Genomic DNA, 19,049 nt, shown 5'->3' on the forward strand with positions numbered 1-19,049 from the left:
CAAGATCTTCTTCTAGAAAGGAAAGAAAAGATGTCATAAAAGAAACATATTCACAAAATGGCTGCAAAGCACGGTGAGGGTATGCCTACTTTCCTTGATGAAGCCTAAAGCAGGTCCTCCTACCATATTTTGATGTCAAAGATATTTTTTGTCAACAGTAGAAAGAAACACAGGCAGAAGATACTGGAAAGACATTGATTATAGGCTTATACTCTAACTGGTTAAGGAGAATGGCAGATATTGGAATTAATTCAACCCAGTGGATAGTCACTGGTGACTTATGGACTTGTACTTGACACACAGATTATCTCCAGAGGGGGGAGGAAAAAATGGGAGATTTCAACAAAAAAACCCAAACTTCATGCCTATTTTTTAAAAAAAATTGAGATCTGTGCTAGCCCTGGGACACATCCCTACCTGGCAGAAGTTTGTTGGAGGTGAGACAGACACCTCATGGGACAAGGCACGCTCTCCAGTTTGCCCCATGCCTGCTTGGTTCACACTCTGTCTCCTGCAGGCCAGAGCTTGGCGTCTCTCCTCCAATCCAGTTCCTCCAATCCAGTTCTTCCCTTTGCACATTGAGACTGGAGCCCCAGAGGCCCAATCACTTCCCCTAGTAGGTAAGAAACAAAGGCGAGCTAGAATTCCCTCCCGGGACATACTCTGTTCTTTCTGCTACCAGATGGTGCCTCTTGGGAAGGGTTCAGGCCTTTAAGAAGGAAAATTATCCCCACAGGATGTGTGTTGGGGAGTAGTTGACATGGTGAATGTCTCATCTTGTGGTACCGGCCATTCTTTGGACTTTTTTTATTACTCATAAAAGTTTCGTTTTTCATTTAGCTTCCTGAGTCTATGCTTGTGCTTTCAACACTTCCCCAATGATTTCTGCTCCTTGTTAAGAAAAGGGTACTTGATTGGGTGTGGGACACATTAGCACTTGTGGAACAACCTCAGGCCTTCACATTGGTTTTTGTCCCAGACAAGCTTATAAGAACTTCAGGTCTCAGGGCCTCCCTGGTGGCACAAGGGGTTAAGCATCAGCACTGTGAAGCTATCCACAGCTACTGCAGAATGAATTTGATCCCAGGCCAGGGAGGTGACTCACATGGCGGAGCAGACCTCTCCTGTCTTGCCCACTGCTCCCATCAGCAGTATATTTCAGTCAGTCTCCTGTTCTGTTTCCCACTCTGTCCCTGGTGAATCCTCTCACCTCCCACACCTCTGGCCTGTACCCCAGTTCTTGTGTGCATAAATAAATAAATCTTAAAAAAAAAAAGAACTTCAGGTCTCGCAACACCTTGAGATTGGCCTGGGCACTGGCCACCTGTGGATTTGGTGCTCTCCCAACCTTCTTGGTATAAATGTAAATGATTTTATTACAGGGCTTGGGACAGTGCTGTTGGAGGCTGAAGTAAGGGATGTCAGAGTCAGGCCATTCTGCATGCTTCCAGACACTATCCCTGGAAGAGGTCATGTCTTAAGTGAGGTGTACGGCCTCGTTATTTGTATCAATGTGGCCCCAGTATCAGTGAGCCTCTCTCTGGTATTCCTTCTCCTTAGCTACACTTTGGTAAAATGCAGTGAACACTAGGCTATGCCTAGGGGTACTTCTGAGAGCCACAAAGTGCTCACAGTTTTATCATGGGTTTGTGGATGTTCGATATACATAATTAGATGAGTTACACTCCCTAACTTTAGAGGTATCAATTTTTACTTATTTATTTTTTTTTAAGTGCTGAGACTTAACTCCTTGCACCACCAGGGAGACCCCTTATTTATAAGTATATTATAAATGTACTTATCAAAATTATAATACTTATAAATTATAAATATGTATTTATGTGCAAATTCCTTATTTTGAAAACAATTTCAAAGATGTGTTTGAAAGGGAAGTTGAAAGATTACCAAGAACTTCAGTATTTATCTCAATTCACTAACTGTTAATTTGCTTGATCATTCACTTTTTGAATAGGAGAACAATTAACATGATCAAAACTTTATGAAAAAGGGACTACTCAAAGAAGTGTCTCCCTTTCCCCAATCTGAGTTGTTGCTGTCAACAAAAAGAATGTTACCCAGCAACCAAAGAATCCTCATTTCCCCTTATCTTTCTTTCTTTTTTTTTTTAAAGATTTATTTATTTATACAAGAACCGGGGTACAGACCAGATGTGCCAGAGGGTGAGAGGATTCACCAGAGACAGAGTGGGGAACAGAACAGGCAGACTGACTGAAATACACTGCTGAGGGGAGCAGTGGGTGAGACAGGAGAGGTCTGCCGTGCCATGAGGGTATCTCCCTGGCCAGGATTGAACCTGTGCTGCAGAGGCTTCAGACAGCTTCACAGTGCTGCACTCAACCACTTGCGCCACCAGGAAGACCCTCCCCTTATCTTTCATTGATAACCAATTTTATTAATTTTTGGTTTATTCTTGTGTTTTTCTTAGAAATTTGCAGATGTATTTGTTTTCTTATTTCCTCTTGCACAAGAGGTATAGTTTACATATAAACATTTGAACTTTGCTTTCTTCACTTAGCAATGTACCCTGGAAATCACTCCATATCAAATCACAGTGATGTAATTTCTAAATTGCATATAAGACAACATTCTGTTTACCAATTTACTGAGTGACTGTGCACCAGCCACTGAGGTGGACATGCAGGATAGGGAAATGAGTAAAATACAGCCCTAGTCACTGCCTTTTATGACCTACGACTCTACTGGAAAGGACAACCCTATAAACACCAGCTCACTGCTCTGGGAGGGAGTTCATACTATGATGTTTGGAAGGGCTGACAGCTGACTTGGAGCATGAGAAAGCAGGTAAGGAACGGCATGCACAAAGGCAAAGCTGATTGAGGACAAGTCACCTTGTGGAAATGGATTTTAATGGGGTGAAAACTCAGAAGTTGAACGTAAGAGGAGGACGTGGATGTCAGGGGACAGGAATGTCCATGAGGCTGGAGAGATGGCACGGCATCCGGCGGTACAGGTAATGCCAGGAAATTCAGACCATGACATCCAGGAGTCATGGTCTTTAAGGTACCCCTTGGATCCATTCACCTCCCAAAGTATTTCATTGGCTTCCTGTGCAGTGCTAAATACTGCAGAGAGAGTGATGAGTAAGAGACAAGATTCCCCTCCCTAGGGAGCAGATACTGGCAGGAAGACAGAATTAAAGCAGCTGTTAGAAACAAAGTGGGGGCAGTTGCTGGGCAATCACACAGGAAGAGAACCTAGTGCACTTGAAGCTAGGTGCCAGGCAGGGGTGAAGAAATACTTCCCAGAGGGTGGTATTTAGCTACAGACTTTTAGTTAGGTGGTACACGTTTGGCAGGGAGGGCTTGGAAAGAGTTCCTATGCCAATACCTCGAGTGCAGAGTTTGAGATATTGAGAGATTTGTTGGGACTAAGACTACAGACCCATCACTGGGTCTTCATTCTCCACATTGCAAAGGGCAATCCTTTAGAATGCAAATCTGATTTCTTGACGGTCTGCAAAAGGCCCCCCACTGCTTCGAGGAGAATGTCCAAGTCCCTTTTAAAATCTGGTCTCAGGTCACCTACCTTCCCAATCTCATTGCTTAATCTCCTTCCTCTTGAATATTAAGTTCCTCGGCCCTGCTTTGAAGTTTTCTTAGATTGCACATCCTGTTTCCCTGCCTAGAAACCCATCTTCTTACCCTCTTATCATTTCACATGTTACCCAGCGCAGGATTAGATCCACTTCTGTCTCCCTGTGCTGAATTCACCTAATGGAGCTCATCTAAAATGTCCTAATCTACCACTAGCATGAACTCCTGCGGGCCTGTGGTTTAGTAGGGCTGTATCCAAAGCATTTAACCTGATGTCCTAGTGTCCAACTATTTTGCAGGACTGAAAGTTGCCTTCATCTGCAGAGTTGGATGAAGGGTTTTGAACTAGACCGTAGGAACTCTGGGCCTCAGTCTCTGTTACCACAGTTCAAAGGCTCATTCAACGGCAGTGAAAACCCATTTCGGTTTAAATACATTGAAAATTAAAATAATTTAGGACTAGGCATACCTTTATCCGCAAAGATCAACATTCTCAAACGGATAACTTTAATGCCCATCAGTCTTTTATTTGAAGCAGACAAGGTGGAGACTCACTACCCCCAAAACCTACCACCCGCCTCTGAGGGGCAGCCGCTTGGTTAGTCTCGTCCCGGGATTTTTTTTGCATTTAGACTCCGCCTCTGGGCCCCTGAGCGGCGGAAGAACTGCACGCAACGTCGTGACATCTCACACCGCCGCGGAGGTATCCCAGCGCAGCGCCGGCGGCGTGGGCGGGGCGGCCGGCCCTTCCTTCCTCTCTGCTGCTCGGGCTCCTCCCCCAGCGCTTCACACGCTCATTGTGAAGCGACAGCGGCCGCCGGCTTCTAAGGCTGTTTGAGCTTTAGAGACCCTAAATCCTTGGCGTGCGTGAGCGCCCGCGCTTCTCCCTCCCCACCCTAAAGGCCAGGGCGCGAGGGTCACCTTTCCTTCCTCTCCTCTCCCGCCCGGAGCCAACCGCCCCGGCGCGCGCGGACCCCTCGCGCCGCCGCTCCCTCCGCCCTGCCCCTCCCCCTTCGGGCGCTCCCGCCCGCGCGCTCCTCCCCCTCCCCTTTCCCGGCGACGCGCACGCGCGCCAGGCCGGCTCGCGCCCTCTCGCTTTCCTCCGGCCCGCGAGACCCCCCTCCCCTTCCGCCTCGCGGCGCTTCCTCGCGCCGCGGTCTTCTCGATCCACCCCCGACACCGCGGGGCTTCCCCCCGCCCGCCAACGGCGGGTCCCCAGCTTCCCAATCCCCCTCGCTTCCCGCGCTCTCCGGCGGGGGCCTAGCCCCTGCCTCCTCGCTCCCACCCTTCCCCCGAATTCCCCTTCCGGACGCTGCCATCATGTTGAAGCCTCAGCCGCCACAACAGACCTCCCAGCCCCAGCAGCCGCCCCCCGCGCAACAGGCCGTGGCCCGCCGGCCCCCCGGGGGCACCAGCCCTCCCAACGGCGGCCTCCCGGGGCCCCTGGCCGCCGCCTCGGCTCCCCCAGGGCCGCCCGTGGCCGCTTCCCCCTGCCTGGGGCCTGCAGCCGCGGCCGGGAGCGGGCTCCGCCGGGGAGCCGAGGGCATCTTGGCGCCGCAGCCGCCGCCGCCGCAACACCAGGAGAGGCCGGGGGCAGCGGCCATCGGCAGCGCCAGGTGAGGAAGGGCGGGGGCCGGAGCCCGGGCTGCGGGAGGCGTCGCTCCGCGGTTCCGGCCCGGGGCCGGGATAAGCGCACGCCGCGCGAGGCGGGCCCCTGGCCCGGCCACCTTTGAGGGCGGCGGGGAGAGTGGGAACACCCGGCGAAGCTGGGGGTGGGACCCCTCAGGTTCTAACAGGTCCTGACAGAAGGAAAGGGCTCCTGGGTGGCACCGGGGCATTTGGGGGCTGCCCTCGGCTCATGGGCGCCTAGTCTGGGCTCGGGGCCCGGGCTTCGCGGACAGGCGGGGTGCATCCCGCCAGCGCCGTCGGAAGGAGGAATGGGGGGGGGGGTGAAGAGGTGATGGGGGTCCCCGGCTCCATTACCACGAAGGGTCTCGCGGTCCCCGGCTTCAGCCAATGGGGAGTCAGCTGCAGGAAGGGGTCCCCGGCCGTAGCCAATGGAGGGGGGCGCGCGGCCCACAGTTGGGCCAATGGGGAGGGAGGGACTTGGGAGCGGGCTGCTGCCTCCCCCTTCGCGGTCTGGCCAGTAGGAGGGGAGCGGGGCGGGCGGGGGGACGGAAGGAGGGACCTGGGAGGACTGCGGGCCGGGAACCTCCAGTGCGCGCGCGCTCTTCCCGTACGTGCGCGCGGATGCTCTGTCTTGTGACCCGGGCATTCGCGAGCCTCGGGTAACATTGAGGGCAGGGGCCTGGGGCGTGCGTGGAGGGCTCGCCCGGTGTTTGGGGAAGAGCGGCGGACGCCCGCTCGGCTGCTTCTGAGCGAGGGTAGACGCAGGCGCAGTGGGTTCTGGTCGCGGGGGGGGGGGGGATTTTGAAGAGGCCCGTGGGTCTTAGTGCGCAGGCGCAGAGCGGGCGAGGCCTCCCGGCGGATGGCTTTTGCGGCTGCGCTGTCCCCCAGCCCCGCCAACGGCCCCCTCATCGCCCTCCTCAACCGCCGGTTACATCAGCCGGTGAAAAGCAGGGTTACCGGGCGGTTGGTGGCACCGACACGTCCCTGTGCCCTCCTTGTGGGTAGCAGGCCTAATGAGTAATGGGGTCGAGAAGGGTGGGTTCAGAGGGAGTGCCCTCTTTCCAGGATTTGGGGCATAAGGCTGCTGAAAATGATTATGCCCTTTCTGTTTGGGAGGTAATGACCCTGAACTACGGGGTGCCAAACCTGCATTCAGTGAGGGGCCGCCTTTACATCAGGGGTGTGCTGTTGGGTACAGAATACTGCATAATTGGGTCGGGTAAAAGCATGCATCCCTGGCCCATCGTGAAAATGTTGTGTTGAATTGGTTCTTAAAACAGTTGACAACTGTTGATTGAAGTGTATTCTGTTGGCATTTGGAGGAAACGTGTTTACTGCCTTTTAATGCCTATTCCTTCCTCTATAAGGTGAGGATTTGAAAACCTTGTTTTTTAATTGGTTTGTAGCCTGTATCAGCATCTTTACTTGGTATGTGATTCTAGGATACAAGTCCTTTGAAACTAATTGTGTGCAAGATTGAACAGATTGAACTAATTTGTTTCCTTTTTATAGGGGACAAAGCACAGGAAAGGGACCCCCACCGGTGAGTGCCTTCTTTTCCTCTCTACTATGCAGAAACCTGAAAGGTGTAGATATGAGAATATAGGGGGAAATTAGGAGCAGAAATGATCAGATGGACGCAGAAGATGGGGACACAGCATATACAAGATGGGTGTGAGTGGGTTTGGGGCATTTAGAAGGAAGGTGAGATGCTGATCTGCACTTGGTTTCTTTGTCTGTGTTACTGGCAGGTATTTGAAGGTGTCTATAACAATTCCAGAATGCTGCATTTCCTTACAGCTGTTGTGGTAAGTGGGTAATCCCTCGGTCAGTGTTTGGGGAAATGTAATGCATCAGTTTGCTGGAATCACTCTTCTTCTCCCCCCCCCCCCCATTCTTAGGGCTCCACTTGTGATGTAAAGGTGAAGAATGGCACCACCTATGAAGGTATCTTCAAGACTCTAAGCTCAAAGGTCAGTGTACTCAAATTAGCTGATTTTTGGATTTGCAAGGAAGGAGGAGAATGAAACAGACTCACTAAAGATGTGAACGGAGTAATGTTGTACAACATTGTGACTCCCACTCGTTACTGTAGGTGTATGCGGCAGTAGTGCTTCAATCAATAAAAGATGTGGGTCTCAAATTTGAGGGCACTTTAATGTTAAAGTGCTTCAAAACTAAGTTTTGAAGTTTGGAACTTTCGTTGATTCCTGTGGCTCATGTTGAGAAAATTCTGCACATGAGAATGTGGTGCTGGGAAAAGTGTAGTTATATTTTTGCCTTGACATTTCTTGATACTGAAATGGGGTGTTTGTAGTTTGAACTAGCAGTAGATGCTGTGCACCGGAAAGCTTCTGAGCCAGCAGGTGGCCCTCGTCGGGAAGACATTGTGGACACCATGGTGTTTAAGCCAAATGATGTCATGCTTGTTCACTTCCGAAATGTTGACTTCAATTATGCTACTAAAGGTATTGTGCCAGGCTGTTAGGTCAGAGTCACTTTGTGAATAGAGGGCAGAGAGCAGCTACATGATTTGGATTCCCCTCCTCTTTTTTTCTGACAGATGATTGGATTTTTTTCTGGAATAGGTCTTAATGTCTTAAAATATTGTGGAATGGATGAGTTCCAACCTGTGTGGTGGTTCTTTGTAATTGCTTTGCTGTATTTTAAACTCCTTGCTCCTGTTAAGCTATTAAGATGAAGCTCTTCATATTGTTATCTCTTAACCCCCAACTATGTCACACATACAAGCTCCTATAATAAACTTTTTTTTGCTACTGAGCCATTTGGGGGTGGTGGGTGCTGGAAAGAAGGCTGTGAAATAATCACCTGACTCCTGATCTTCAACTCTTCCCCCGCAGACAAGTTCACTGATTCAGCCATTGCCATGAACTCGAAGGTGAATGGTGAGCACAAAGAGAAGGTGCTCCAGCGCTGGGAGGGCGGTGACAGCAACAGTGATGACTACGACCTGGAGTCTGACATGGTACAGTTTTCTTCCCCCAGAACTTCAAGAACTGGGCAGCTCTGCTTCCAGAGTGTGGGTGTAGACAGTGACATCGTTTTTGGAGCCAAGATTTGCTTTGCGGGCCTCCCTGGTGGCGCAAGGGGTTAAGACACAACCTATGAAGCTGTTGGCAACCACTGCAGCATGAGTTCGATCCCCGGCCAGGGAGCAACCCACATGGTGCAGCAGATCTCTTCTAACTCGCCCGTTGCTCCCCTCAGCAGTGTATTTCAGTCAGTCTGCCTGTTCTCTTCCCTACTCTGTCTCTGGTGAATCTTCTCACACACACCCACACACCCCCACCTCTGGCCTGTACCCTAGCTCTTGTATGCATAAATAAATAAATCTCAAAAAAAAAAAAAAAAAACCAAAACTGTAGAGGGCAACAACTAGATAATTTCAAGTATTTTAAAGCTACAGTAATCAAAGCAACACAGTCATAATGTTAAGATAGCCAGACTGGTTAGTGAATTGATGGCAGTGAATTTTCAAATTGAAAGGCACAGAAAATAACAAAAATACCTGTTCTCATCATGTGTGATGACAACAATTGTTTGAAGTATTTTTTGTTGTCAGTTTAACATATTATAGATGACATTGATTATTTTGTAGGCCCTTTTCCTTTTTCAAAGCAACTACTTAGATGCATTCAAAATGCTTTATGAGCAAGTGTGTCATCATTTCGCTATGTGTGACTTACACAGAAATACACTATTCCTGCCTGTTTTTGGCTTTTCCACATTGGTACATAGATCTAATTTGTTGCTTTTAATTACTGTATACTATCTTAATCATATACTCACAAAATTTTCCCTTTGTGATTGTTTTGTTGCCATGCCATTATTTTGCTATTGAAAATGTGCTTTATTGAGTTTTTTTTTTTTTTTTTTTAAGATCTATTTATTTGTGCATACAAAAACTGGGGTGTAGGCCAGAGGTGTGGGGGAGGTGAGAAGATTCACCAGAGATAGAGTGGGGAGCAGAACAGGCAGATCTACTGAAATATATTGCTGAGGGGAGCGGGGGCAAGAGAGGAGAGGTCTGCTGTGCCATGTGGGTCAGTTCCCTGGCTGGCCGGGGATCGAACTCATGCCGCAGTGGCCGGGTTTAAAGCTCCACAGGGGCTGGTGTGCCACCAGGGAAGCCCACCTTATTGAGTTTGGGTTTTTTCCAAAGATTTATTTATTTATGCAAACAAGAACTGGATACAGGGCCTCCCCGGTGGCGCAGCGGTTGAGCACTGGGTTGCGAAGCTGCCCGCGGCCTCGGCGGCGCCGGTTCAATCCCCAGCTGCTCCCCGGCCACCAGCGAGGGTCCCACATGGCGCGCAGACCTCTCCTGCCGCCCGCTGCTCCCCTCAGCAGTGTACTTCAGTCCTTCTGCCTGCTCTGCTTCCCGCTCTGGCTCTGGTGAATTCTCTCACCCTCCCGCACTTCTGACTGTACCCAGTGCATGTATAAACAAAAACAAACAAACAAACAAATAAATAAATAAATAAACATGCCTCTATTAAAAAAAAAAAAAAAAAGAACTGGATACAGGCTAGAGGTGCGGAGGGTGAAGAGGATTCACCAGAGACAGAGTGGGGAACAGAACAGGCATATTGACTCAAATACACTGCTGAGGCAAGCGGCAGGCAAGGCAGGAGAGGTCTGCTGCATCATGTGGGGTCACCTCCCTGGTTGGGGATTGAACTTGTGCTGCAGTGGCTGTGGGTAGCTTCATAGTGCTGCGCCTTAACCCCTTGTGCCACCAGGGAGGCCCACCTTACTGAGTTTTTAAAACATGCATCCCCATGCACATATGCCAAAACTTCTTTAGGATATAAACCTGGAAATGGATTTGTGATGTCTTAAGGTTTCACTTTTACCAATTATTACCAATATGCGCTGTAATTGCTTTCATAAGTTGGTATTTCCATCAGCCATATTCCTACTTTTCTGCTCTTGGTTTGTTGGGATTTTTAAATTTTTCAGCCTGGTGGAGAATGATAGGTCATTGTTGCATTCCTTGCTGAGTTTTTAAAACATTCTCCTTCTCCCTAGTCCAATGGATGGGACCCCAATGAAATGTTCAAGTTCAATGAGGAGAACTACGGTGTAAAGACCACCTATGATAGCAGTCTTTCGTCTTATACGTGAGTGTCTAGGTGTGGTGCAACCTGAGGTGTGGGGTGAGCAGCAGAAGGCAGGTCTTTAGGTGGACTATAGCTTTGTTCATGTTTTCTGTGTCCAGGTTGGCCTCACCCCATTTCTGACCTGCCCATTAAGTATATGCTGAGTTGTTGAAGGGGTTGAACATCCACATCTCTGAGATGGTGATAGGACTGATAGACATGTTTCTCCTTTTCCCTCTCATTTTCGGGCATGACGGTGGTTCTGCTGCTCCTCTCAGGGTGCCCTTAGAGAAAGACAATTCAGAGGAGTTTCGTCAACGGGAGCTGCGTGCAGCCCAGTTGGCTCGAGAGATTGAATCAAGCCCCCAGTACCGCCTGCGGATTGCCATGGAGAATGATGACGGGCGCACTGAGGAGGAGAAGCACAGCGCGGTCCAGCGCCAGGGTTCTGGGCGGGAGAGCCCCAGCTTGGCATCCAGGTGACTGATGGGGGCAGCGCAATCATTTTGGGCTCATTGTGTGGTCTAGGGCTTGGGCCACGAGCTTTATATCTCTTGTTTTAGCCTCGTAAATCTATGAGATTGCCATTAATACATAATTGTTGACAACTTAGGTTTAGGAGATTGAAGCCTAGTTATGTAATTTGCCCAAGGTAACAAGGCCTAAACTTAGGTATTTATAAAGTTCTTTTCAGATTTTTAAAATATTCTTGGTCTTTTATTTTCTGCATGTTGTGTGTACTCTTTTTCTCTTTATGAAAGATAGGTTAGGTTTAACTATAAGCACGCAACATTTAGGTAGGACAGATCTTCCAGTGGGATAGTGTGGAAAGCTGGAACCATGCGTGTGTGTGCATGGGGTGTTGGGCAGGAGGTAGTTCCTTTTTTTTTAAGATTTATTTATGCATTCAAGAAGTGGGGTACAGGCCAGAGGTGTGGGGGGTGAGAGGAGTCACCAGAGACAGAGTGGGGGGCAGAACAGGCAGATTGACTGAAATACACTGCTGAGGGGAACAGTGGGTAAGTCAGGAGAGGTCTGCTGCGCCATGTGGGTCACCTCCCTGGCCAGGGATTGAACTTGTGCTGCAGTGGCTGTGACTAGCTTCAGATGTTGCATCTTAACTCCTTGCTCCACCAGGGAAGCCCCAGGAGATAGATTTTTTTTTTTTTAAGATTTATTTATTTATATAAGTGCTGGGTACAGTCAGAAGCGCGGGAGGGTGAGAGAATTCACCAGAGCCAGAGCAGGCAGAAGGACCGAAGTACACTGCTGAGGGGAGCATCAGGTGGCAGGAGAGGTCTGCATGCCATGTGGGACCCTCACCTGGCGGCCGGGGATCAAACTGGTGCCGCAGAGGCTGTGGGCAGCTTTGCAGCCCAGCGCTCAACCGCTGCGCCACCGGGGAGGCCCCAGGAGGTAGATTTTTAAAGGAACAATTAATTGCTGAAATGTGTAAATTTCGTGTCTGGTTATTTGACCTTCTTTGAACTCTTTCCCCGCCCCCAGGGAGGGAAAATACATCCCTCTACCCCAACGAGTTCGGGAAGGTCCCCGGGGAGGAGTTCGCTGCAGTAGTTCTCGGGGTGGCCGACCTGGCCTTAGCTCTTTGCCACCTCGTGGCCCTCACCATCTTGACAACAGCAGCCCTGGCCCAGGTTCTGAGACACGTGGCATCAATGGAGGTGAGTGATGAAGCAAACTTTTGTTTGAGGTGGTAATGAAGTGGGAAGGATAATTGAAAGGTTTAAAACTATTGGAAGGATAGTCATTTTGGTGGTGGTAATGTTATAACTGCCTCTTGTTTTTTTTCCCCCATCTTTTTTAAAAAATAGGCCCTTCCCGCATGTCCCCTAAGGCACAGCGGCCTGTGAGAGGTGCTAAGACTCTGTCTTCACCCAGTGGTAGGCCTTCTGGAGAAACTTCTGTTCCACCTCCTCCTGCAGGTAAGATTTCAGCAGTGTTATATGAAGAAATTGATAAGAAATTTGTAAAGGGATATAAATATGCCACTTGTTGGAGTACTGATTTAGGAGACTGTTTTAAGATATGACATGATTTGGGGAGTTGAATTTATGCTTTTTAGAGAAGAATTTTTCCATTTTCCTCATGTAGAAATCCCAGTATAGGTTATCTGGCAGGAGAAATAGAATATTTCCAGTTTCCTCTTGACAGACACAAAGTTGTGCCAGCGTTGCATAGCTTAGGGAGGTGGAATTCACCATGAGTGCTCCCTTTAACCTCTCAAGGGTTTCATGGTGCCCATGAAACCATTTTACCTGCTTATGTTACTGTTACCTGCCCTGCCTTTCTGTGTGTATAGGTGTGCAATACTGCATAAGGAAGTGGGCGGTTTTCTCTTGATTTTTCTAATAAGTCATCTATATTCATTGCTTATTGACCAGCAGTAACCATCGTACAGCTTTCCCTTTTCTTCCAGTGGGCCGGATGTACCCACCACGCTCTCCCAAGTCTGCTGCCCCTGCCCCAATCTCAGCTTCCTGTCCTGAGCCTCCCATCGGCTCAGCGGTACCAACCTCTTCAGCTTCCATCCCTGTGACATCATCAGTTGTGGATCCTGGAGTAGGCTCCATTTCCCCAGCTTCTCCAAAGATCTCACTCGCCCCCACAGATGGTAAGAGCCCAACAGTTGAGGGCTGTGTACAAAGTGAAGTATGGTTCTGGACAGAAGGACCTTCAGGTGTCTCTCTTCTTGCTCAGTAAAAGAACTTCCGGCCAAGGAACCTGGGAGAACTCTGGAGTCCCAGGAGTTGTCCCGGATAGCTGGGAAAGGTGAGTTTTCTTTTTTTCTGCAGAGGTCTATTACTCTGATTAGGAGAGCATTTCAGCTAAGAAAGTTGCTGGAATTTGGAAATAGAATGCCTGTTAGCCTTTTGATCTTAATTTTTCTTACAGGATTTTTAGGAGTTCCTTTCTTTCCCTTGGTTTCTTGGTCCTTTTGGCTACTGGCACCGTAGTCAGCCTTTGAGAAGAAAAAGTGTGTATTTCCTTTTTCTTATTGTTTCTCATAGTCCCTGGCCTGCAGAATGAACAGAAACGCTTTCAACTGGAAGAACTGAGAAAGTTTGGGGCCCAGTTTAAGGTAAGAAAAGCATGGGAATGGGCTCGGATGTTAGCAGGATAGGTGGTGCTGTGGGGGTGGGAGGAGGCTATGGGGTTTTACGGAAGCAGCACGGAACTAGAACAGAGGAGATGAGTGCAAATGAGGTGAAAGAAGGAAGCAGAGCCTGGGGTCTGGACCACATAGTACTGTTTGTTTTTCTCCTTTCAGCTTCAACCCAGTAGCTCTCCTGATACCAGTCTGGATCCTTTTCCTCCCCGGATCTTAAAGGAGGAGGCCAAAGGGAAGGAGAAGGAGGTTGATGGTCTCTTGACCTCAGAGCCCATGGGGTCCCCAGTCTCCTCCAAGACGGAGTCCGTATCGGATAAGGAGGACAAACCACCTCTGCCATCAGCAGGAGGCACTGAGGGGCCAGAGCAGCCCTCACCATCTTGCCCAAGCCAAACTGGCAGCCCCCCAGTGGGCCTCATTAAGGGAGATGACAAGGATGAGGGTCCCGTTGCTGAGTGAGTAGGATGGGGAGCTGGGGGGATGTTGGAACAGGTGAAAGACATGGCAAAACATGAGGATTTATTTTATTTTTCTCTCCTAGACAAGTGAAGAAGTCAACTTTGAACCCCAATGCCAAGGAGTTTAATCCCACAAAGCCCTTGCTGTCTGTGGTGAGAATGGGATGGGAGGATGTCGACTTGGTTTTCGTGAGGGGGACTTGGCAGTGGGGTCAAAGAGCCACGGAAGGGGATTTGGCCTGAAGCCCTGTACTTAAAAGCTTGTAATCTTGAGCGAGCCACTTCACCTCTGGTTCAGCTTTCTCACCTGTAATTTGAGAAATCTATTGTAGGGCTTGGTGTTTGGTTTAGGTTTAATCAAGATACAGTATTGAATGTGTTTGGCACACAGGACACTGAATTGTGGGTATGGGTGTGGGAGGTGGGATACAGGAATCATAAAATACTTTATACGTGTCCTCTCTCGTCCTTTACAGAATAAGTCCACTAGTACCCCAACTTCTCCAGGACCCCGGACTCATTCAACTCCCTCCATCCCGGTGCTGACAGGCCAGAGTGGGCTGTATAGCCCCCAGTACATTTCCTACATACCTCAGATCCATATGGGACCAGCTGTTCAGGTATGAGAGGGAAACCGAGTTGTGCCCAGGCTAAGAAGTTTGGTTGGGCTGACCTGAGGGACCAGGTCACGCCTATTTGGGGCATTTGTAAGCAAACCATTCAGCCTTGTCTGTGCTGTTATTTCTAGGCACCTCAAATGTATCCATATCCTGTATCCAACTCAGTGCCTGGACAGCAGGGCAAGTACCGGGGAGCCAAAGGTGAGCAGACGGGGGGGTGCAGTGGAGGGGGAGGGCACTGCTGAGTGCCTGCTGGAAAACGGAGCTGGAGCTCTGCGCTATTTTTCCCCCACCCCTAGGCTCCCTGCCCCCCCAGCGCTCGGACCAACACCAGCCAGCCTCAGCCCCTCCAATGATGCAGGCCGCTGCCGCCGCTGCCGGCCCCCCTCTAGTGGCTGCCACACCGTATTCTTCCTACATCCCCTACAACCCTCAGCAGTTCCCAGGCCAGCCCGCCATGATGCAGCCCATGGCCCACTACCCCTCACAGGTGACAGAGGCACGGGAGGGACGGGACGGAGGGTGGTACGTACGAGCACCTGCCGGTGGTTGTCTTCTCCACCGCCTAGACTTGGCCTGGATGAGAGGCAGGCAGTGGTTGGAGTGGTGGTGGCAGGCTCAGGCTTGAATCCTGGCTCTGGTACAGCCTGTGGCAAGGCGGTGAACACTTGAGCCTTAGTTTTGTCTGAAGAGTGTAGGTAAAATTGCATCTCCTTAGTATGATTATTGCAAATGCTACTCCACCTTTCCCCTGCCGCATTGGGGATGTATCTGTCATAGAGAAACACCCCGTATACATTCTATCTGAAAATGCTGTGACCTTTTCTGATAGCATGAGAAGTCCTCCAGGTGTGATACTATATCCAAAGTGGCATTGAAGCTGTCACTTGTTCATGCAGATATTAAAGGTAGTTGTGACCAGACCAGAGTGGTGCTGAGCATAGGTCATTGGGCAGCATCGTCTCCCAAGTCCTACTCAGTGCTGACTGCTCCATCTCCTCCTCCTTGCAGCCGGTGTTTGCCCCCATGCTTCAAAGCAACCCACGCATGCTGACGTCGGGGAGCCATCCCCAGGCCATTGTGTCGTCGTCCACCCCTCAGTACCCTTCTGCAGAGCAGCCCACCCCCCAAGCCCTTTATGGTGAGTTGTGCTGTGCCTGCCCCTTCCAGGCTGTGCTCAGCTCCTCCTGTGCTTGACACTGATCCTCTCCCTCTTCGTTGCTGTAGCCACTGTTCACCAGTCCTATCCACACCATGCCACGCAGCTCCATGCCCACCAGCCGCAGCCGGCCACCACGCCTACTGGGAGCCAGCCGCAGTCCCAGCATGCGGCCCCCAGTCCTGTCCAGGTGCCTGCCTGGGGGATCCAAGTAGCGGGGGCAGGATATAGGTGGCTGGAAGAGGGATAGAACTAGGGATCATTGCTCAGTGGGGGAGGATTGGGGTTGGTGGGCCTGGGTACCAGAGGAGTGGGTGGTACTCACCCTTCCCCTCCCCCTGACAGCACCAGGCGGGGCAGGCCCCACACCTGGGCAGTGGACAGCCACAGCAGAATCTGTACCACCCAGGGGCCCTGACAGGCACGCCGCCTTCTCTGCCACCGGGACCTTCTGCCCAGTCCCCCCAGAGCAGTTTTCCCCAACCTGCCGCTGTGTATGCCATCCATGCCCATCAGCAGCTGCCCCACGGTTTCACCAACATGGCCCATGTTACCCAGGTAAGAGCCCAAGGGACTCACTTCTCTGTTGCCCTGTGAACCCAAGCTGTGGGACTTTCCCATCCAGGATCTCTGGTGTCTTCCACACCCCAGCACTAGGGTTCTCAGAGCTCAGCTCAACTTCTGTGGTGCTCCCAGCTCCTTTTTGTTCTCTGCAGGCCCATGTCCAAACTGGAATCACAGCAGCCCCGCCCCCTCACCCTGGGGCTCCCCACCCGCCCCAGGTGATGCTGCTGCACCCACCCCAGAGCCATGGGGGCCCCCCCCAAGGCGCGGTGCCCCAGAGTGGGGTGCCTGCACTCTCAGCTTCCACACCCTCACCCTACCCCTACATCGGACACCCCCAAGGTGAGCAGCCTGGCCAGGCGCCTGGATTTCCAGGAGGAGCCGATGACAGGATTCGTGAGTTCTCGTTAGCTGGGGGAATTTGGCATGGAAGAGCTGATGGGCTGCAGGTGGGGCAGGATGCACGGGTTCTGGGTGGGGAGTGAGGGGTCTTGGAGGCAGGGCTGTCCCACAGGGCGCCCGCCGACCTGCACCTGTCTGTGAAGTATGTAGGGTGGGCAGAAGCCACAGTCGCCGCCGCCAGGGGCTTGCTCCTGGCTCTGTCCTTTGCTTCCCTCCGTCCTCGCTCAGTTGTGATCCAGCAGCCCCCCTCCCCACTGCCTCCCCAGCTCTCAGTGACCCCGACTGTCTCCTGACTTAGCCGAGGTAAGGTCAGCGCAGCAGACAGGGCCAGGCTGGGGTGTGGGGGGCTGAGCTGGGCACACGAGTAAGGGCACTGGCTCACTGGGAAACAGCGATTGATCTGTGCTTCTGACAGCCCCATGAGACACCTTGAGGAGGCCGCTCCTACCCAAACACTCCCCCCACACCCCACACTGGACGGCATTGGATGAAGGGACAGCTGCTTGGGTTCTAATGCTCCTGCTCTCTTCTCTTTCCCCTCCAACCAGTTCAATCTCATCCCTCCCAGCAGCTCCCCTTCCACCCCCCGGGGAACTGAAGATTGTCCTGGCCGCGACCTGAGACCTCCATGAGTGGAGGGAAGAGTGATCTATGTCTCTTCCCCCAGCAGCTCGGACCAGTCCCAGCCCCCCCAACCCCCCTTTCCCCGGGGGAGCTGGGGAGATCCTGCCAAGCACCTTGAATGGGAAGGGCCTCAAAGTGGGCAGGGCCAGGGTCCAGCGGGGGCGGGGGGTTCCTGCTCTGCCCTTGCCCGTCCCCACCCTATCTTGCCCTCCCATCCTCTCATCTATCCCCCGCTGGAAACGGAAGATCTTTTATTTTCTATTATTTATAACCTCAGACTTGGGCCCCCCTGTTCTTTCTTCCCCATTAACTTGAGTGATCTGCGTGAGACAGACAGATGCCCCCTAAGGATGGTTGGACAAGGACTTTTACTTTTTATTACATAAAAATATTAAAAAAAATTAAAAAAAATAAAATTTTAAACTAACTTAACCTGCCTATAGTTTCCTCTTTGGAGAGTAGAGGTGGGGCATAGCTGTCACGTCTCATGTGGCTTTGACCTGGGGGAGCGGTGCAGTCTGCAGGGGCTGCCCTTGGGCTCCCACATCTTAGCGGTCAGCCGGACGCCCGTGACCATTCCAGCCTAAAATAGGCCTCGTCTTGATGGGTGAAGTTTTCATTTCTAAGGTGTCTCTGGAATTGTATCTTCTTTACATGAAAAACACTTGGGGTCCTCCCCGGTGGCGCAGGGGTTGAGCGCTGGGTTGTGAAGCTGCCCGCAGCCTCTGCAGCGCAGGTTCGATCCCCGGCTGCTCCCCGGCCACCGGAGGAGGGTCCCACATGGCGCGCGGACCTCTCCTGCCGCCCGCTGCTCCCCTCAGCAGTGTACTTTGGTCCTTCTGCCTGCTCTGCTCCCCGCTCTGGCTCTGGTGAATTCTCTTACCCTCCCGCGCTTCTGACTGTACCCAGTGCTTGTATAAATAAATAAAATAAATCTTTAAAAAAAAAAAACACTTGGGTGTCTGGGCACTGGACACAAGAACACCTGTGATGTCTTGGGTCTGGATGGGAGCTATGAAGGTGAAGCTGCTAGTGGGGGAAGAGGTCTGGGTTGAGCGAGGTGAAGGGAAGCAGGAGCAAAACTAGGGGTTACAGCCAGAATGAGATGTAGAAATAGGCTTCAGATGAGGCGTTTTTCTCAAGGCAGCTTGGAATTCCAACTGGCCTGGTTTGGTTTCCTTGTCAAGTAGACATTTGATCTGTATAGGATCGTGAGGACGGTGCTAGCGTTCACCGGTGGGCCAGGGTGTTTCAGCTCCAACCCAAGCCAGAGCTTGCTGAACCAGGACAGAATAAATAGTTGATAGAATTCTCAGGTGTGTGGGTCTGAAACGGAAGTTGGTAGGCGTGGGTTGTGGAGGGGAATAATGGTGTTAGGTAAGTAGAAAAAGGCCTGTACCAGCCAACTGAGGGCTCAAAATGAACAGGTTGGTTGGGGTCCCAAGGAAAGAGCTTGTTTTAGGGGATGTCAGTAGGGGTTGGTGGGGGTGTAATGATGGTAGCAGCACCTTCTGGGATGTCTGAAGTGCAGAAGGGCCAGATTTGTGGTATGAGATGGAACTGCAGATGTCGCTGAGTTGTGCTTTCACCGCTTTATTGGGAGGATTGCAGGTTGCTTACAACTTACTCTTTCAAGATCAAAAGGAAACTTAGTCCTTATGCAGCCAGGAGTTCTGGCCTTGCTCGGACACTGAGGAAGGGTAGAAGCAGCCTGCTCTTTGGTTGGACAGCACTGTGTGTGAGATCCTTGTGTTCTTCCCTCTAG

General features: G+C 51.1%; 1 protein-coding gene across 21 annotated transcripts; it reads left to right on the forward strand.

Annotated features, from left to right (window-relative positions):
• Positions 1-4,630: 4,630 nt before the first annotated feature.
• Positions 4,631-17,716, forward strand: ATXN2L (ataxin 2 like). 21 transcript variants are annotated; one of them, XM_037507332.2, is made up of 24 exons: positions 4,716-5,191; positions 6,717-6,747; positions 6,956-7,012; positions 7,106-7,177; positions 7,522-7,672; positions 8,066-8,190; positions 10,257-10,348; positions 10,606-10,806; positions 11,834-12,009; positions 12,160-12,270; positions 12,747-12,959; positions 13,046-13,117; positions 13,357-13,427; positions 13,617-13,912; positions 13,999-14,068; positions 14,392-14,535; positions 14,664-14,736; positions 14,835-15,025; positions 15,547-15,676; positions 15,763-15,884; positions 16,040-16,252; positions 16,411-16,654; positions 16,804-16,963; positions 17,232-17,261. In XM_037507332.2, exons 1-23 carry the CDS (start codon positions 4,896-4,898, stop codon positions 16,956-16,958), a joined length of 3,306 nt encoding a protein of 1,101 aa, XP_037363229.1. In that variant the 5' UTR covers positions 4,716-4,895; the 3' UTR covers positions 16,959-16,963; positions 17,232-17,261. The 21 variants fall into 21 exon arrangements, with proteins under 21 accessions (XP_037363240.1, XP_037363241.1, XP_037363244.1 ...); XM_037507331.2 differs by having other exon boundaries at positions 17,209-17,247; XM_037507343.2 differs by lacking the exon at positions 16,804-16,963 and having other exon boundaries at positions 4,631-5,191; positions 17,209-17,716.
• The last annotated feature ends 1,333 nt before the right edge of the window (positions 17,717-19,049 follow it).

This window comes from Talpa occidentalis, unplaced genomic scaffold, assembly GCF_014898055.3.
Source record: "Talpa occidentalis isolate TD23 unplaced genomic scaffold, MPIMG_talOcc4v2.1 talOcc4.12, whole genome shotgun sequence".
In the NCBI taxonomy this organism is placed as follows: Eukaryota; Metazoa; Chordata; class Mammalia; order Eulipotyphla; family Talpidae; genus Talpa; species Talpa occidentalis.

Bases quoted from the DNA above. Each gene is read 5' to 3' on its own strand.
- ATXN2L (XM_037507332.2), top strand. From the start codon at position 4,896: ATGTTGAAGCCTCAGCCGCCACAACAGACCTCCCAGCCCCAGCAGCCG. The intron at 7,013-7,105 runs GTAAGTGGGTAA...CCCCATTCTTAG, and splicing joins ATTTCCTTACAGCTGTTGTG to GGCTCCACTTGTGATGTAAA. The intron at 12,960-13,045 runs GTAAGAGCCCAA...CTTCTTGCTCAG, and splicing joins CTCACTCGCCCCCACAGATG to TAAAAGAACTTCCGGCCAAG.